Consider the following 20,153-nt stretch of genomic DNA (forward strand, 5'->3'; position numbering starts at 1 on the left):
CAAATCCAAATCGCGAATTTAACGTCAATATTCTCTTACGATTATTCGTTTCCTCCCGAAGTTTGAATAATAATAGTTTGAATAATTCGCCCATCCAGTAGGGAGAACGAATGATTTTCGCTTCTAAAACTGCAAATACCAGTCGATCTGATATGCGTAATAAGACGATCTAGATATCGCCCCGGACTTCGCGGTGCAGGCTTTATACCTCCTGCGATATTAACGGATCGCGATTAGGTCGCGGTACCGCAACATGACCCCGGAGACGTGGTCGCTGCAACGGACTGAAAAGAAGGAAAAGAAGTGAAACGGTCCTCTATTGTTTCATCAGGTTGTAAACCACGATCATTAACGTTTAGATATCGCGTGCAGCTCTTCAAATTGTTCGATAATAATTCTTCAACGCGGAAATACGACGTCCAACAGATGCAAAAGGAAATTGAAAATGTAATCCAATTAAGAATTAGTTGAATTCTCATGCCAAAGTCGCTTTTATAACCTCCGGTCGTTCAACTTTCTAACACCTACGTTCATCGATGCTTATCGGAGTCGTCTAATCGTGTCGGTATACGTGTTTATCCGTTTCTTCGAGATTTGAAAGAAATCAGCTCAGGTTTGGTAGTCACATTCCAGAATCTGCTAAAAGAGAGCCATCGAGTCGGTAGATTGCATACTGTACTCTGAGAGAACGTGAGAGAAAGAGAGAGAGAGAGGGGGGGAGAGAGAGAAGGAGGGAAGGAGAGAGAGAGAGAGAAAGCCTAAGCCCGGTAATACTACTATCGCGTACCAGAAAGAAAAAGAGCTAACGAGGGAAGGGAGAGTGAAGGGGGATAAGCCGTGGGATCGGACGAACGCATTCCTCGGCTTCATATAGCTGCTTGTAGCGCGAGATGCCTCGCTGCTTCGCTCGTTGGCTCCTTACCGATGGAGCGTCTACACGGCATTGATATTTTAGCGACGATACACGTAACCCATCATTATTCTAGCCTACGTTCATCTGCATCGCGAGTGTTTAGAAACTCCGTCGTATTAGAAAATAATAGAAATGTGCGCGTCAACAACATAATGTAGCGTCCTTTATACCGTTAATACCGCATGCTCTATAGCTGCTATATAGTATACACCGGCAGCTGGATTATCTCGTATTGTCGCCAAACCGATTCGAGCGAGAAGCTTCGAGGACCCGCGTGTACGACGACCGCCGTCCCTCCGTTAGTTCCTCTTGACTTCACAATGGAAAATCATAATTCGCGTCGACCCACCGCGTCCCGCGGACAAAAGCCGAAAGTCCTCCGTAGCGCTGATTCACAAAGCGCCGTCCGAATTTGACGAGTTTCCAATGATCTCCCAGGCGAGTTCACTATCCGTGAAGCCGCCAGGTGAATCCGCGCAAGGATTCGTCCCGGATTCTCGTCTCCGGCGCGGCCGGCGCGGTCGAGAAGATATTTTCAGCGGAAAGAAAAAAAGAGAGAGAGAGAAGAGGGAGAGACGGAGAGGAAACGAGTCATCTATCGTGTTGCGCAAACGTTACGGAATTTCTCCCGACATCAATAGAGCATCTCGCACAAAAGGTGGCCCATTACCGTCGAGGCACCTCTCGGTACAATATGAACTCTCGTGTTATAGACGGAGGCATAAGTTATACTCGGTAGCTTCTCAATAACGCGTTAGTTCCCCGGTGAAGGACTTTGTAATGGTCTCGTCACCGATTTTTCGTGCCATTCACATCTGCTGTCTCGTTCTCCTCCGTTTTTGTTAGTCTAACGCCTCGGAGCAGATGTGTGCTTGCGCATTCTTACACGCGTGTGTGTACGACTCGTTTCCTACTGCGACGGACCTACCGTTCGCTTTTCTCTCATATGAAATCTGCCAATCGAGATTGGACAACTGACGCGATGACTTCGAGAAACACGACGAAGCGCGGACGGTAGTGACGAATATCGTCGAGATTCCGTATCCCTTGTGTCGTGAGCGGCGCAATTTCGTTAGTGCCTATTATCGGGTAGAAGCAAACGGTCGCGGAAAATCTGTAATGGTTCTCTACAAGTGCTCGACATACTGCCGGGCTACTCGCGCAATTTACAATTTGAGATTTCTACGGTGATTCCGGACGAGAACGCCGCCGTAAAGTGCCATTTTACAATGACTAGGCTCGCTTCCCTGCGCGCTTCCTGCCGAGAATGACATACGCGCAATGTTCATGCGCTCTCGGTGATGTCTCGAATCGAACGCACGTCGAGAGTGCGCCGTCCCTCGCATTGGACGCACATGTCTGACATGTCAACTATTTTTATCGTCGACAATGCTGCTCCCCTCCATGCACGACGCGTTACTACCACCGTGCTTTATTTCGCTCGATTTCACAACATCCACTTCCGGTTTTGCCTTTTATTTCACTGCCGGCTGAGAGTACAGAGTCACGATTAGTCATCGCGGAGATTGATAGCTGCGTACTTTCTCTCATGTAATTAAATAGAATGGGTTGTACAATTAGGCTCGTTTGTGCTTTTAAACTGCTTACTAATATTATGTATATTAACTGTTATTAACGGCTTATATTAATATATCATTTGTTACTGAGAAAAGTCTATAATAATCTTGATATTTCTTTAATATTAATTTTATAAAGTTTAAATACTGTACATGTTAATATCTTTTAAAGAAAGAATATTATTTTTTCGAATATTAAGTATTTGAACATAAAGTATTTAATATTGAAGTATATAACACAGAAAAAAATAATGCACTTTTACTTAATAAGCAGCCTACATATACGCACGCATTAAGTAGATCAATATACGTCTTAAAGTTACATTCTTCGGTATTACACGGGCGTAGCATTCCCGATAGATAATAGAGGCTGATTGACTTACGCAACGGAGAACATTCGGATTACTCTACAATCTGTACTGCGTAATATGTATTGCGGATTAATACAATGTAATGATTTAATCGATACGAGCCAAATCCGATCATGACATTAGCATTACGTGTCTGCCGTGTAACCAACAATTTCCATAATTGCCAGCCGCGAAAAGACGTAGGAGTCACAAAATATTAACTATACAAACTGGAAAAGTAAACGTTTGAACGTGAAATGATTTCCATATTTTACATCACAGTTAGGGGAAGAATAGACAGATGACACGATAACAGATGAATAAAATATCCAGTTTATTTCTATCATTCTTTTTACGTTACTTATTGTTTTGTCAGGATAGTTCGACGATTCGGCAAGTCAATATTGATCGGTGATAACGCACAGTTCTAGGAATATACAACATTCTCCGTTAAATGTTTATGCTCGTACCACTGAGAATCTCACTGTGTCGAAGCCGCGCGCGTTCGATAAGCAGGAAGTTCGAGCGGCGAGAAATTTGGAGCTAAGCGTGATCTTCCTCGCGCATCGCATGCGTCCTCAAGGGTGCATTTCTGGAGGCACCGAAATAGGTTTAATGACGGGGCTCAAGGGTACAGTAGCAAACTGTACGGGTCACAAAGTGGGCGGTATTGTCCTACTGTGATTCACGATTCACGCATCACTACGTCTTTAAGCTCGCCGCTCATTGTCGAGGGCCCCCATACGATAAGCCACGCCGACGAATCGCGAGAGTAAAGCCAATCAAGGCCAGTCGTTCATTTAGGCAACTTGATACGCGGGTTCCACGCTAATAATCCTTTAATGAGAATTAGTTGCACAATTAGTATATAAATACTTCCTTTACATTTTTATATGATTTTCTGTTAACTCGACGTTACTAAGATGAAATGTAACTAACGTCAGGTACTATAAAAGGTAATATTATTTTCACAATTACTTTGAACTTATCATTGTAAAGTTTATTGTAAAAATATTTGAAAATTTTTAGCAATTTTATTGATAGAATTTGGATCCAAAGATCAAAACTAATTTAAAATATTCTAACATATTATTTCGACTAAACCTCTTACACATTAGCTGGGATTTATTAAATCCTACCTAGTCGTGTGCTACATATTTTCAACTTAGTAATTTTTAAAACTCGGTCCGATTATCTCCTACGATTTCGAAACGTGAAATATCCAAGCAAGATATGGTGTTACATACTTACTAACAGAAAACTACAAATAATGGATTCGCGTAATGGAAAGATGATTATTTTTTTATCAGGAAAATTGCGCTGAAACTTTTTAGGAAAATTAAATCAATATTAAGAATATAAGGAATATGCATTAAGTTGATGCATATAAACGTTACAGTCGAATTTGTCGCAGAAGTCAACCGGCCGTATAACGTATAACGAAGATGAAGGTAGCCACAATGTTAGTAACATTTTGACATCGCGTCTGTTAGATATGAAACAGATGGAAACGAGCAGCAGGCTTCAGTCGCGGCGTTAATTGCTGATCAAAGGGTCAGATTATGCAACGGTCGCGCTTCATCTGCGCTCCCTGACCGATGCACATCTCTCTAGCTATATTCGATCCAATCTTCGACCGATTTCACGTTACGTCGAACAAAGTACCTACTCGCTCTACGGTCAAACGATATTTCGGCATTATGCACCAACAAGGTTGTACAGCCTCTCGTATGGATTTGTGGCTTGCTCGCAGAGTACAAAAGCACAGAGCCATTACCAAAATTATCGTTGCTAATTACTCGCTTCCCAGAGAGGTCCGGGTTCGAATTCTGGCTGGAATAATTCTTTCCGCGATAAATTCCTTGCAGGTTTATAAGATTTTTATAAACGTCAGTATAATACTAAAATAATTATTGGCTTAATAACGTGATAATACATTTCCAGGTTTAACTATAGCTAAAATTGCTGCAGTTTCGAATGATAATCGGTGCGTGGTTCAAAAGTGTAAAAGCGAACTGTATAAAATTCACAAAAATTATTATTAGGCTATGAGATTCCATCCTAAAATGTCAATATTTATTTATTCTATATTATACAGATATCGATCGCTATATTTCTTTAATAATGTATCCGTTTTCTTCGTAGTCTGCTATTCGAATGATAATTTTATTTCACAGAAACGATCGATTTCTGACATTCGTGAACACAATCAAGGGAAGATAAGTGGTACGTTCGCTGCATGTTCATTATCATGCGAACGTGAATTTGTTCCCTTCAAAAGAGGAAGATGTTTTTCTCTGAAGCCTATTCTAATTCAATTTCCGGAAAGAATAGATTTTAGCGTCGTTGAATAATCGTCCTGAACGTCGTAACAATTATTTCGTCAGTGGGTCTGACGCAGTGGATCCCGGTTGTATCGATATAACGGCGCGTAACGGTGCGACTCGAATATTTGACATTCGAAACTACCGTGCCTGTCATGAGCAGAAGCCCGTGGCACCGAAGGCGGAACTTGTTCATGCTTGTTTTAATCTGATTCGTCGATCGCACGAGCCTGACAGTCCTTGAGCACGTGATCTCGTTTCTCTTCTCTACAAACGGAGAATGAAAATGACAGAAAATCAGTTAGGTCTCTGTTAACTTTAACTAATGTTTGTGGAAGCGACACGAGACACAGCGGGGATGTCACAAATTCGTAAGATTCGCGTCATCTTCAGCGACGTCAGTACGGTCGACAGCATCTGCGCAGACAAATCGAAAGATAGCCGAGTGACTGGATAAAAGGGGCCTAGTTATTACGATGTTAATTTCATTATTACGTTAGTATTAAAGAGAGATAGAGAATTATGGTAGCGACGTGAATGTGAAAGCGCGGTTAAGCCGTCGCCATCGATGACGAAGGCGCTGGTCGCGAAGCGACGGTACCAAGATGGTCGTGTCGGTTCGCGCGGCGCATAATGACGCCACGGTGAGAAACGTCCGTGTACTTCGTATATGTACTCTACCAACTTTTCCTCGGCTATTTACACCCGGGGGACCCGGAGCGTCGCGACGTCCGAGGTAAACCAGAAACCGAAGCGAGTGAAATTTCAGAGGTGCGACGAGGGGGCCGGTCCCCCCCCCCCCCCATCCGAGCGCCATTATTGCGAGTACCCGGCTCGTGTACACCGCGGCATGGTGTTGGTAGACCGGGCGTATGCGGGACGGGAAATCTAGAGGAGCTGGAGATATGGCCGTGACCGCGCGGAATGCTTGGAATGTAGCCCGTCACGCTGCACCGGCGCAAAGCCACGGCGCGATCCATCGCCCTTTCGGTCCCCTTCCCATTCGATTCCGGTGTGTCCCTCGTCTTTTTGCCGGCGCAAACAGCGAATCGGGCTCTGCTCGGGCGAGCTAAAATAGCTCCTCCGAGGTCGTATCTTCTCTTTTTCTTCCCCTTTTTTTTCTTCAAATCTGCGTAACATTCTATCGGGCGACGTTTGACCCATGGAAGTCGATCTCTCTTTTTGGCACGCGCTCATCTTGAGGGTTTCCGCTGGCCAACGGAGACCTCGATCGCGTCCGCGACTCGAGGAAGCGCAAAGGATGTCGCGATTTATCGCGGTAGCGGCGGCACGATCGCCGCCGATCGATCAAACGGGCCTGAATCCAAACGCGGTGAAGAGGGTCAGTGCCTGCTCGAGTCAACGTCCAGGACAGGACAGGGTAGAGCGGAAAGGAAGAAAGAAGAGTCGCCGGTGATGATTTCATCGCGCTTAAATTCCACCTCGGGGCGGGAATCTCAGGGCCGTATTTTCGATTCTCGGCCACGGGGGCGGAGGAGGAGGGGGTCGAAGTCGAGGGATCCCAAGCCGACGATCCCCCGCGTCCAACGTTCCCGCCCACGGCGACGATAAATTCTCCCCTATGACAGGATCCTCTGCCTCGTCGTGAACGAGCGAGCGAGCCTCCATTGCCGGGACGTTTTCCTTCACGTTTCCGTGAAACATGGCGTTGATGGCAGGGACGCGCTCTTTCCCGCGATAAATTAGTCCTCAGATTTTCCCACGTTGTGAAGTATACGCGCTATTTCATTGATGGTATCTGCTGTTTTGCATCTTGACGCTTGGTGCACACGACGCACCTAATAAAAATAGCAATACTAATGAAAGAAGCTATAGAGTAACAGAATGCGCATGAATTTACCACGTTTCATATTTCAGATGTAACAACTGATTGAGAAAAATCTGTTCACGCCATTAACCCGCCATATATTATGGTCATCTCTTTTTTTTGCATAAACGGTCACTTGGAGTGATTTTTGCACCCTAATTAAAAGTCATTGTTCTATAATTTATTACTATTTGAGGACAGTATGTATTATAGATTTACTCAATGTTTTTTTCTGGAAAAGAAAAGCAGAAACCAAAAAATATTTAAAAAATAAAAGAAGCTCAAAAATTAAAGTTACTGTAACGTGAGCTTCATTTTTTGGACACTGGCATGTAAAAATTAACCTCGGAAACCATTTCCGGGTTAAAGTAGTATAGTAATACATTTTTGTTTTTTCTAAACAATGAGGGAAAGGTTATTTAATCGACATATAGCAAATAATTTGTGTTAAACATATTCACCAATATGTCTCAAGCGATCTTGCGTTTTTATAAAGAATATATCTTTGATACAACGGCAGACATTATCGTGCTTTCTACATTCTTAAAAGAAAAGTTCCTGTATACGTTTCTAGTGGTGAGAGAACTCATTGCGTAAGTAAATGGCGATTCATATAGCACTTGGAGCGGCGGAAGAGAACGCTCGGGATATGACTTGGCCAGTTACGGAACCGGCCGTGCGTCCGGTCCGCAATTATAGCTCAAGTCATCGCCTTACCCCGCGCGCAAACGTAATTGAAATATCTCGTAGCTAGTGGAATCATTCGACCTGACCTCAAACCGCAAACCATGAAATTATTCGAGCGAACGTTGCCGCGCGCGTTTTAATACAAAAGCTCGACTACCATTGTCCTGCACGAGCACTTATTCATTAAAACGCATTACCTCCTCCCCTGCATTATTTTTTTTTTATTCGCTTCGGCCCTTCGCCATGTCGAATGACCGATCTAAGAGTCGAAACCTCCGCCGAGTCAATGGGACTTCTGTAGCAAAGCGCGGCGATGAGAGCTCGCGCAAATCGATATATAGCATCATTGGAAAATACAGCACGATGCATTCGGCTTCGCAATCCTACCGCTCGTTTATTTTTTTTTTTTTTGCATTTTCGTCGCATGCGCGGATTTCGCCGACGAACCGTATTTCCTTGCTTTACGGGCCATGCGGGAACCCAAGCCGCGGGATCTACGAGGATTTCCGCGTCGCTTGCAACGATGTCGTAACAATGTCACGAGGATACATAGGCGGGGTACTACATAGACGAAGTATGCAGAGTTGGAATCCGAGATGTATGTACGTAGATGTACCCGCGACGACGCGAAACGATTGAATATCTCTCCGGACGGTGCGGACGCGGCGGTCTCGTTCGCGCCGCGGTTGTGCACCGTGAAAGGAAAAGTTGGACGGACGAGACGACGTTAATCGCCGCTCTCGTCCGTCTCCGCGCGCGTACAATGCTTCTCTTTAGACCTTTAAGTCTCGCGTCGGGTCGACCCCGGCGTGCGCATTAATGATATCTGGGTACGCATCGCGTCGCGACTTTCAGAGACGAAGCTTTCGGAAAAGAGAGAGAGATAGCCCCTCGTCGACCTTTTTCCCACTTCTGACTGGTATGTCCGAGGGTATGTCTGCGTGACCGTTCGTAAACGCGCGCGCGCCCGTAGATCGCGCACAAAACGCGAGGCGTATGCACACTCAGGCAGGAACTTTCCAAACGCGCATATGAGCGAGACCGAGGTCCCGAAAGCTCGCGGTTTCCTCCGCGAGTGCTTATTACACATTCAGACTCCGCTTTTGCGCCGCGACAGTCTGCTCTTCAACTCGACCGCATGGTTCTTCTCCGCCACCGGCGAATCCGGAATAAAAATCTAATTGGCTTGATGTACAACGAAAGTATTATTTTTGCGCGCCGTAAATTTTCCTAAATTCGCGCCAAGATGCTTGTAATGATGTTCAACAACGCGCAAGCAATATAATCTTCTTTTCTACTTTATGCATTTGGCATTGTGACCAATTCTCTTAGGTTCTTTCATCTCTCGAATAAGTTCTTCTCTTCTAGTTTAGAAAACAGCTTTATACAGTGCAAAAATTGTTCGTCTGGAAACAACATACATTTTAAACCTTTTCGATAATCTTACAAATCGTATTTAATGTTACGTGAAAGACTAATTTCTGCTCGGTAAAGTTTTAATCGTAAGTATCTTGTACGTAATTCGCATATTTATTTATTTTTTTCAAAGAGTTAATTGCGTGGACTAATTCGTCGCGCGGAGCATGGGCGCGGAAATATTCCGCGTAATTAAACTGAAAAGCAGCGAACCGCGGCCGCAATCGGATTGCGTCAGCGATATTACGAAAGAGACAGCAAAATGCTGTGTTTAATAAAATTCGTGCCGGAACTCGAGCTTTTCTGTCTGCTTGCAGGCGGAGGAGCTGAACACCATCGTTGGCAATGCTTTCCGCATGGCGTACGTGGCGCAGCTTCAGCGCCAACCGATCCTTCAGGATGTAATCTCGCCGCGATCGACGACATCCTATCGCAAGGACAAGCAGGAGCATCGAACGTCGTGGGTACGTTTCAAACCTATCGAAACGACAGATGTGATTGACGGCTTGAATAAACGAATTGAGAAAATGCGAATTACGCGAGACACAAACGAATTGTTATCAGCGCTATCTTGCTGGCGAATAAAACGGGGCACGGCGTGTAATTTAAAGTGCTAATGAAGTCATTTATTTTTGTCGCCATCAGCTAGAGAGAGTTAGTCGAGTTAAACTTTACAGGCCGGTTAGGTATCGTGCCATCTGCTAGTTTTCTCACAAAAGCGCTGTAGATTGCAATTAAGTAGTTTTAGCAATTAGCGGACAGTTGCGAGAGATCTTCTTAAAGATTACGCTTGTTGATTACGCCTGCTGTGTCGCGGCCATTTATTTCGCTACGCAAAATAAATAGAAAGTGAAATCAAGGGGTACTTCAATTATCTGGGAATGTCACAATTAACAAAGAACGCGTTACAATTCAATCGTCGAACCTAATAATTTGTTGTAATCTGAAAATTACGCAGCAACAACTGCGTTGTACTCTCATAGCCCTTTAATTACCTCAATTTGTTGGTTTATTATCGAGAGTCCAAAGTCTTTTTTTTTTATTACGATTCATTATAACTTTTCGTCTCAAAGACTTCCTGCAAAATGGGTCGAAATCACCGAGATTGTTTATCCGAGTCGCGCAACTGAATTCCTTTTTCTTCGGCCTCGCGTGCACGACACTCCGGAGGCTATTGGAGCAGATGGGCTAGCGTTTGCTATATGCCGGGAAGCAGAGTAGATACTCGAGATGCATACACGTACGGCAGTAAGGAAACGGCTGGAGCAGCTCGCGGAAGAGCTCTCTTAAATATCCAAGACGCGCGGAGACGAAACAGACAACGACGACAACCGTGTCCTCTCCCGACGTGGTCTTACGGGGGCCACCGACTCCAGTAGGTGTCCCGTTTACAAGCCGCGTTAATTATAAATTCGACCCGAGTCTCTCGTTTGCCGCCTCGCGTCGCGTCGTCTCGCGTCGCCTCGCGTTTCCAAGTAAACGGTCAGTCCGCTACAGTCCGCCCGATAGTCCTCGCCGCAAAATCGTCTTGGGAACCGTGCGATTCCGCCGATCAAATATTCAACCCCGGGAGAATCCCGAAGAGACCGGATCGTTCCAACGGTTCTGCCTAATCAACGATTCGTCCAAGAGCGACCCCGGACCCCGCGGAATCCCTATTTAAGGCAATGATTGCGCGCGTTTGAGACGAATCGGCCGATCTTGAGGAAAAATAATCGGAGGACCTCTTTTAAGTACACGCACTCGCGACGCGGGATATAATTTTGGCAATGACCCGCCGTTTCGTTTGCAGAACAAATCACTGCCCGCAGACGACACGATCGCCGCGGGCGCTTGCAGGAGTCCGTCGTCGAACTCGTGGCTGAAAAGTCGGACGTCGCCCACCTCCAGGACTGGAAGGGGTCCGTCCGCAGCGGATATGAACGTGCAGCTCGGCAGCGCCGGCTCGCCCACGCTGCGGCTCGCCAGCGTAAAGGTGATTTCATACAAGTGTAACATATATACATATATTCACCGGTGAGCAAACCTGGCCGCTATTATATTACGCTCGGACGATGTTACGCGAAAGCGAATTAGCCCGTCTGGGAGCAGCTTAGAGTAAATTAACTTCGCAGAACGCCGCGTCGACCCCGACTATACGCGACCACGTCTCTTTTAATGTCGCAGCTCCGTCCATTTCTCGCGTGACGCGTTTTGCGAAACACGTTTATATCCCGACGAACGAATCTCCCGATCGCGCTTGAACGAACGAATTCGGAATAATTCTAGACGCCGAACACGATCCCGGGTCTGCGGCCGTCGTTCACGAACGTCCTCGGGCCCATAACGAACGTGGACGAGCCGAAGAGCATATCCCAGCAGAGCACGCCGAGCAGCGATGAGAGCAACTCGCCGACGGAGTTAAACTCGTACAAGAGGCTAACGGACAAGCCGCCGCTGATAAAGCGGCTGGCGATGGGTTTGACAGGTGGACGCGACGTTCTTGGGCTGAACGGTGAGGATGACAGCTGCCCGCTCGTCAGCGGTAGCAGCACGCCGACCAGCCCATCGAACAGGCCTCATTCCGGGGGCTACATAAACGAGGCGATCATCGACTCGGAGGGTACGAGGCCGTCATACAACAAAATCCCGCCGTCCGAGAGCCTCGACAACACCATCAACGCGTCCATCACCAACGCGAAGAACTTCAACATCGAGAACAACAGGTAAGTCCGGCCGTTCTCCCTTCTCTCCTCCTCTGCCCCCCCCCGCCCTCCTTCGCGCCCCCTTTCCGGAAGCGTCGAGGGATTGGTATACGAATCGTGAACGACAAGCTCCTTCATTTTCAGGATAGGGCACAATTGCCCGGACACGGGCACGGAGGCGGAATTCAAGTCGAAAAGAAGATCGCAAATTAGCACGTCGAGCAGCTCGGTGCCCGCTGACGGAAGCACTCATGGCTCCACGCCAACCCCGCCGCCTTTACCCGAGAGAACAGACAGCCTGAATAATCGAAGCGAGGAGGCCGAGCTACGCAAGGCGCCCTGGTTTCAAGCTGGAATACCCAGGTTGGTCTCTGCGACATTACTGCATGTCGGAGTAAAATATATACACGCACATATACACACTCAGACACATACGCGCGCGTGCGGTGCCTTCTTGGTGCGCCAAAATAGCACTGGCTTGGTCGCCTCTGGCTAATTTTAAATATTCGTCGGGTGATCCAGTTCACAGTCCAGTTTCCAGTAGCCGCGGCGTCTTTTTGACTGGGGCACGCAAATCCGATCCGCGCGTCCTCCGTTGCTTTTCTCCCGCACGAAAAGACATCCCGCCCATCTATCATTAACGTATGCGAACCGTGATTTCAGAGAGATAACGCTGGAGGTATTGAGCCAAGAGCCAGAAGGAGCGTTTATGGTGCGGGAGAGTACCAGCAAGCCCGGATGTTACGCCCTCTCCCTCCGTGTGCCCCGTGAATTCCAGCCGAGCGGAATAGCCCATTATCTCATAATGCGTACAAACAAAGGTTACAAAATCAAAGTAAGTCTCTCTTTCTGTCTTCGACTGAGCTCTTCGCCGAGTATCGAGTCTCAAAGTAGTCGCGAGAGCGGAGCTCGCGAAAGTCAAAGCGAATCTCCCGTCGGCGAAGGGAGACTATCCGCGTTGCCGTCAAAGGACTATAAAAGAAAAAACTAAAATCTGCAAACAGCTTAGCGTTCCGAGAATAACTGCCACTGATTGTTTTGACAGACGCGCTGCTGATTATGTTTTAAAACATAGTACGTTTCCAGACAGCCGATCTGAAAATAAATTTCGCAAGGTATCCGCTATAAATTTTATCCCCAAAATATCAGCGCGAATATAAATATATTTAATCTTATATATATTATATGTATTTCCTTAATATATTATTTAAAAATTTAAATAGCTACGAAACAGATTCTGTTTGATATTGTAGAACTAAATGTGAATGTAGTTGATGTCAATTCCGTTTGAATATGACAGCAAACTAGCTAGCGGAATGCTAAACATTTTGCTTGTTTGATCTTTACGTTCGTAGGTCGCACGTAATTAGACGTCGGTTCTGCAGGAAAGCTCTTTTTAACACTCGAAATAATACCGACGATAGTAGAGAGAATCCTTCTATATAAGCGCAAGTTAATATTGGAATAAGCTGCACGGGGATGCTAATACGCGAAGGGCCGAAGCTTTTAGTAGCCCGGACATTATACTCAGGACTACCACGCCTGGTGCAAAGCCACCGGCGCATTTAGCCCATTCGGATACGTGTATTTAAATGGTCGAACTTTCCCCCTTCGTAGCATAGATTAAATGAGTCCGTAGACTTTGATAATCTCCGAAACCAGTATAAATGAGTTTTGTTGGATGTGCCGCGGATGCCGTGGGGAAATCAAAACTCCGCTTTCTCTCTCCCTCGCAATGGCTGCGGAATTGCATCGCGCTGTAACAAGCACACCGCCAGATTCGAATGAATGCCGCGTTGTGCGATAGCCCTGATACCGCCGAGGCTCGTGTCAGCGCGCACATGTATGATACATTTAATGTTGTCTCGTTATGCAGCGTGTTTCGCAACACGCTTGAAAACGCGAGGAAAGATCGCCGACCGACTAACATCGTATTTCATTGTCCTGGCAACGCGTGTTACAATGATGCCCAGCACTATGTGCTTATGTGCATAATATTGAATAATACAATGTACGCATGGTAATAACCGAGACAATAAGTTTCGGTTACGGTATTACTGCATTGTTTATCGAACGAGTTTTTCTCTTTATTGTTTCAAAGAAATATTTAAGCTCTGTTAAAGCATCTCGTTGAATCACCGAATTATCTCGAGTTCCAGCTTGAAACAATGTTATATTTTTACATACAATTATATTCAACATCTTTGTGGTGGAATTTTTTTTCTACGAACGGAGTTTATGTGTTCGTTCTTGTGTTTAAAAAGCAAAAAATTTGTCGCTACACGCAAAAATATATAACATGTAAAAAGAATTCTGTTAATTTTATTTTTTCACGGATTAGATGAAAACTGTAACGTTTCGACAGCATTGTACAATTGCGAGAGAAAGCAGAGATATTACGAGCGAGATAATAGTGGATAAACTTCGAAAAGCGTTAGAATTAATATCGATACAGCTATGAACGCTGTAAAATCAATAATGTCGTATGTTTTCAGGGCTTCACAAAAGAGTTCACAACGCTCACCGCGCTAATCACTCACCATTCAGTCATGCCGGAACTATTGCCGTGCCCGTTGTCGCTAAGCCGATATAATCCGAGCTTCGTCAAGACTGACTCCAGCAAGGATTTCGCGGACATCGATTCGGACCCGGATTACAATACCCTGGCGGATTTTCGCAAAATGATGGCCGATCTGAATGTCTAGAACGATCGTCGAGAATTATATATATCTCTCTCCGTACTTTTCTGCGATTCGTCGATTCATGTGAAACCAGTTGGAACGCGAGGCACCGTTCGGTATATTTGTACCTGGATCGATTTTGTGCCATTGAATTGTACGTAAAAAGCCGACGTTTACTCGCGATCGTCGTCCGCGAAGAGATCGCGGCAACGCACATTGGACGACGCTTAAGTTAACGAATCTATGTTCCGGAAAGACTCGCACAGCCACCAAGTGATACATACTCGTAAGTCATTAATAACGGTAAGAAACGGTAGCGTAGATAATTTAATAACTCCTAGTGTTATATATGACGCGTGACTGGAATAGCGATGCGATTTTTTCTTTATTACAGCACGCGCGCCTAGCGAGATATTAATTTTAAGCTTGTTATAGCGGACGAAGCGCGAAACAATCGACGTCTGTCGAATCTTCAATCAGAGTAAATTATTTTCGCAAAACGGACTATATGTTCAAGCGATCGTTACGAAGGTTTATTATATTTTTTGCGAGTTTTTCCATGGTTAAACGGAAGTAAATCGAGTTTTGTTATCGTTTGGATCGCTCCCGACAGTTGCAACGATGCCAAACGATTCGTTAATATATCCTTGTTATAAAACGCGCAATAGTCGAATGATTGGAGAATTAAGAAGATAAGTAGAACGAATCAATTCATTGCGGAAGGTTACGAATTTAAGAAAAATTTCAATTTATAATTAAAATGTCAGGTTGAAAGGACATTAAAAATACATGACAATTCAAAAGAAAACTGAAGGTGATATGTGAAAGACATGTTCTCTGAGAGAAAAATCGATAACTTCTTTTCAGAATAGCGTGTTATATTAAGATATTTTCCATCTAGTTCCTCTCTCGATTGCAGCTTCACGGCGTCCGAAAATGATTTAGTAATTTTTATTCGACTGAAACGGTTATCTAATATTGTACTTTTTGTAAGATGTATCGAAGGAATATTGAGGATCAATATAGTTTATCATCGTCACACATAACGTAAACTATATTGATCTTTAATCGCTCCGAAAGCAGGAAGGCTGTTGTATAATAGGCAATGCGACCACCTCTTCCGCTTTGACTAGACGTTATAATTAATCAAAAGCATATACTTGAAATGTGAAAAATACGAAGGAGAGCGTCACATATTCTGTACCTCGAAGAGAGTTGAACAGCTTAAAAATGTCCGAGCTTGGGAGTAAATCAAGACGTAACTGGTCCATTATCGAACGTCGAAGTTAGATTCTTTCGTTAATATTTAATCGCATTCCCGATAGTATATCGCAATCCGATGCTATATCGAGAACCAAAAACGAAAATAACATTCGCCGAAATTTCGATGAAAAGAGAAATAGCTCGTTCTCGTTTAGAATTGAAAATGGAATAAATAATTTCGATTGCCAGATGTTTCGACTAATATCTCGTATAAAATAACGTGAAAAATAAAAATTTCAAATTTATTTCTCACTCCACAAATGAAATAATACAAAAATATTGGAAGATATTCTATTATAATTTGATGAAATGTAAAACAAGAAATGAAGACGGATGAAATATTTTTCGCTTTTGGTCCCTGATCGCAATATTGATGTACATGTGTTTATATGTATATATGTTATAATTATTCTCATTCGCGCATTATATTTCCACACGGTATATTTAACTAGTAAACGTCAAAGAGGATTAGTAAACGGCATGGAATCTTGGAAATGCGATTACGCCTAAGAGAGGACACAGAACTTCCTCGAAATTTCGACTCGGCGAAACACGAATTACCATAATAGGCGATAATTTAGTTTCTCAGCTATCCTAGTCTTGTACAGAAATTTCGCGCATAGCTGCGACAATGAAATTCATACTATTATGCGTAGATAACTATCGTATTTAAGCGATTCTCAGCGGCGACCAGACACTAAATCGCGTGGCACGTTTTTTATACACCAGAAAATAATTTTCCGAGTATAATCACCACGTATTATTAATTTCTTGACTATATATACGAGCTATTAAGACTACATCGAAATCTTTGAACTGCCAGTGTAACATCTCATCAAAATCGTTCATTACTACCATCATTCATTACGAAAAATAAGAGCACAGATTAAGCCCGCTACGATATCGGTGATTAAATTTTGATGCTGCAGGGATATATGAGAATATAAAGGCGACATAGCATACACTTTTGTAGCATCAAATATTACATTTTCCAAAGTGATAACGGTTTCGATTCCTGAGCGAATGGAGCAAATAAGAATGCATTGATAACGTGTCGACGAAGTTTTATATTGAGATTTATATCTAGTAACGCATTGTAGAAACGCACTGCGAGAAAGCTCAGACTGATGCATATGGTGCATTGAAATCGTATGTATGATATGTATAATAGATTTGTGCGAATATGTATCGCTGTGACTTTCTGCTTCTACAATGTGTTCCTAGTAACGCTTTCACGACAACGCGAACTGCGAAGTTACTGTAATAACGAAACGGGAAGTCTCATAGAAATATCTGTATCTGCAAAATATCATTAAATCCACCACAAATCGTTTTTTAAGATCACGACTGCAATTATATAAAGAAAGGTGTCTTGTATTATTAATTTCATGCACACGCGCAATCCAATGGATCGAGCAAAAAATTTAAAATAGCGTTTTTGGAAGTTAAAATAACGAGAGAAAACACGAAAAAGAATGTTTGTATTACGAAATTGATTAATGCGTGCTAAGATAATCGCAGCATAATTAACTGTTGTAATGTACGCTACGCATGACATTAATCACTGCTTGAGGTTTGTAATGTTTTATGAAATTATTACCGCGATGCGTTGTATAATGTCAAGAGAAATTATTTATTACAATAAATATAATACAAAGTACTCGTTACCGTCACATAACATCCTGTAAGGTCTGACAAGTATAAAAATCGACGACCCGAGACAACCAACGAGTAACGGTAAATAAAGGCTTGAAATGTGATGCGTACAATCGTGTCAGATAAAAAGATACGAGAACATGCTGCTTCAGCTGTCTTGACCGACAACATTCTTTTGCCTCTCTGACACGAATGGTACTGTTCCCTTCTTGGAATGACGGCGCTTATTAGCCTCCCTGTGAAATAAAGCAATATTTTAAGATACCGTTCAAAACTATATTAAGAATCTGCGAGTGTTGCAATTTAGTTGTACTTACTTGCGTCTACCTTTCTCGCGAATCGTTCGTAATTCGGCTCGCGCGTTATATATGTGTTTCGGTACTTGTCGGTGACGTGCAATTCGTCGAATTTCCGGATGCGCCGCGTACTTCTCTTTCAAAGTGTCATTCAGAAGCAGCGCGTTTCTTTCTCTGGCCCTCAGCTGTTAGAAATGGGAACAGAGGCAGGGAGATAATTATCGATAATTTATGCTAAATCCCATGTAAACTCGTGAAATCGTAATATTGCTTACAATGCCGAGCTTTTCTGACGCTTTAGCCTTCCATACGCGAAGATTCATTTCGTCGCTGCCGCTAATCACGTATTTGTTATCGAGCGACCATGCTACGCAGGTGAGCCTGTGCATGCGCCTCGTATGGTACACCTCTCGCGAGTGGCCTTTGTTCACCTCGAAAATACGTATCGACTTGTCGTAGCTGCCTGAAACAAATTCTTTCCCTGTCGGCGAATAATCCACGTCTATCACGGCCTCCACGTGATCCATATGTACGTTAACTGGCGTTTTCAACTTGCGCATATCATACGTGTACAAACTGAAACAAACGTATTTGAGATTCGCGGAAAAATTGCGCGAAGCTTATCCTTCGATAATCCCTTCTCTATTATATCTCACTTGTAATCTTCACTGGCACAGGTAAAGATGAAAGCTTCCATGGGATTCCAAGAAAGCTTGTTGCTCCGTAATTTCATCACTATCCTTGATAAAGGTCCTGTTTCTCTAGTATCGTATACAATTATGCTGCGATCGCTGGCACAAGAGGCTGGAAGTTCAAGAGGTAAAATTCTTTCATTTTAAAGCATAGACAATTTGGAATTTTACTGATGTCTCATATGAAAGGAATAAAATAAAAATATAATACTCTCATCGTATGTCGTACCTAAGAGATTTTTCTGTACAGGATTAAATTTTACATCAAGTAGACTGTCTACACCCCATTTAAATGTGCGAAGCGGCTCATTACGAGTATCCTCCCACATCTGACATATTCCTTCTCCGCATGTAACAAACACAGGTTTGGCCCGATGATGAGTTATACCAGTTAGTACTGTCTAAAAAAGAAATTGCTCGAAAGATTTTGGATACTTTCACAGGTTTGGCAAATCTTAAGGAAAACCATATGTGAAAGCTACGAACTTTGCTGACAATAGTATTTGTGGGTTCCTCATCTCCGCCAGCGGAGACAGCGTCCCAAGTCTTGATCGTCTTGTCATCGCCGAGAGTAATGAAGTGTTTTCCATCGGGCACGTACGTGATACCTCGAACTATACCGTCGTGAGCCAGAAACGAGCTCGTGCACGTCCCCAGGCCGAGATTCCACGTTCTCACCTCGCCGTCGTAAGCGCCGCTCAGAAGAGTGGACAGCTGTGACGGATGTTTACACATGCAGGACACCGCATCCTTGTGGCCTTCCAAATTACCTATAAACGGCTTCGCGAACACCCTCTCCAGCTTAACGGCGTTCAGCGCTTTCGTGTACTCCCTGGCCGCTTGAAAGGGATGCAAAGCAGGATCGAAGTTTCGTGGGACTACAAACGACAAAATGATCATTGCTGTATCCTCTGCTATATTAGGTTATGTCAGGTTAGATCAGCAATTTACGTAGACTTACTTTTGTGAATGTCTCGTTTAGTCTCCCGTAAGTACTCATCAGGATTCCTACTCAACACTTTAACCTTCATCCTCGAGAAAGAACTATGCGCACTTTTCTATTAAAGTATACATAAAAATTGTCTTCCTGATCCCTCCACGTGTTTTCAGAGAATAAAAACAGAAGAGACTATGGAGTAATGGAGTATGAATATGGAGTTATGCATGGTGTGTGGTGTAAATAGGTGAAGCCATGCGCATAATGGCGGCAGGTTGAACCAATCAGGAGGCGACCCGTTTTGTAGGCGCTCACTTTAAAGTGAAATTCGATTATAAGGAGGTCGATTCTGTATTTTGTTCTAGTGAATTTCCTCATTTTTGTAATTTTTACCTAGTTCCAAGATACAGAATCGACCCCAAGAAATAACGATTATAAAAATGCGTGAATCATGTAAAATTTTAAATATATATTTAATGGTCGCGTTCAGCAGACCAAGCCGCTCAGTAGCGGTCGAACGTGCGTGGCTCTTACTTTTAGAACCAACCAATTAACGCAGAGTGTTAATAAGACGAACTCAACAGTTGTGTCTGCTGAACGCGCTCAACTGAAATATAATACCATGAGTTATATCAGAGAGAAGGATAAGAGCGGATGACGGCGATTTTCTTGGGACGCTTTTGCTAGGCCGTACAGTAGCGTCACACATCCACTTTCAGGAATTGAAACTACGAGTCACATCCACTTTTCGATACTGTCGATGAATTTGGTTCATGTCCGTGCTATACATATGTATACATCCACTTTTCGATAATAAAGCCCTTTGCACAATAGGCGATAGCGACAACG

At 43.9% G+C, this 20,153-nt stretch overlaps 2 protein-coding genes across 7 annotated transcripts in view; one reads left to right on the plus strand and one right to left on the minus strand.

Moving 5' to 3' along the window:
• Positions 1-17,383, plus strand: part of LOC112454524 (tensin-1-like) — a 104,977-nt gene extending 87,594 nt beyond the window's left edge. For all 6 annotated transcript variants that reach the window (XM_025015970.1, XM_025015968.1, XM_025015969.1 and 3 more), the window contains 6 exons: positions 9,413-9,559; positions 10,888-11,070; positions 11,364-11,800; positions 11,924-12,142; positions 12,443-12,614; positions 14,275-17,383. In XM_025015970.1, coding sequence (XP_024871738.1) covers positions 9,413-9,559; positions 10,888-11,070; positions 11,364-11,800; positions 11,924-12,142; positions 12,443-12,614; positions 14,275-14,484 — 1,368 coding nt within the window. In that variant the 3' untranslated portion in view covers positions 14,485-17,383. The remainder of the gene's footprint in view (positions 1-9,412; positions 9,560-10,887; positions 11,071-11,363; positions 11,801-11,923; positions 12,143-12,442; positions 12,615-14,274) is intronic.
• Positions 17,333-19,538, minus strand: LOC112454525 (DDB1- and CUL4-associated factor 13). Its single transcript, XM_025015974.1, has 7 exons — positions 19,329-19,538; positions 18,854-19,245; positions 18,597-18,768; positions 18,332-18,479; positions 17,951-18,251; positions 17,697-17,860; positions 17,333-17,615 (listed from the first exon to the last, which is right to left on the minus strand). Exons 1-7 carry the CDS (start codon positions 19,396-19,398, stop codon positions 17,528-17,530), a joined length of 1,335 nt encoding a protein of 444 aa, XP_024871742.1. The 5' UTR covers positions 19,399-19,538; the 3' UTR covers positions 17,333-17,527.
• Positions 19,539-20,153: the final 615 nt, after the last annotated feature.

Source organism: Temnothorax curvispinosus, unplaced genomic scaffold (genome assembly GCF_003070985.1).
Source record: "Temnothorax curvispinosus isolate PA1 unplaced genomic scaffold, ASM307098v1 QBEX01005133.1, whole genome shotgun sequence".
NCBI lineage: Eukaryota > Metazoa > Arthropoda > Insecta > Hymenoptera > Formicidae > Temnothorax > Temnothorax curvispinosus.

Coding starts and splice junctions, on each gene's coding strand:
- LOC112454525 (XM_025015974.1), bottom strand. CDS start 19,398: ATGAAGGTTAAAGTGTTGAGTAGGAATCCTGATGAGTACTTACGGGAG. Junction 19,246..19,328: donor TAAACGAGACATTCACAAAA/GTAAGTCTACGT, acceptor TGTCGTTTGTAG/TCCCACGAAACTTCGATCCT. Junction 18,480..18,596: donor TGTACAGAAAAATCTCTTAG/GTACGACATACG, acceptor TTGAACTTCCAG/CCTCTTGTGCCAGCGATCGC.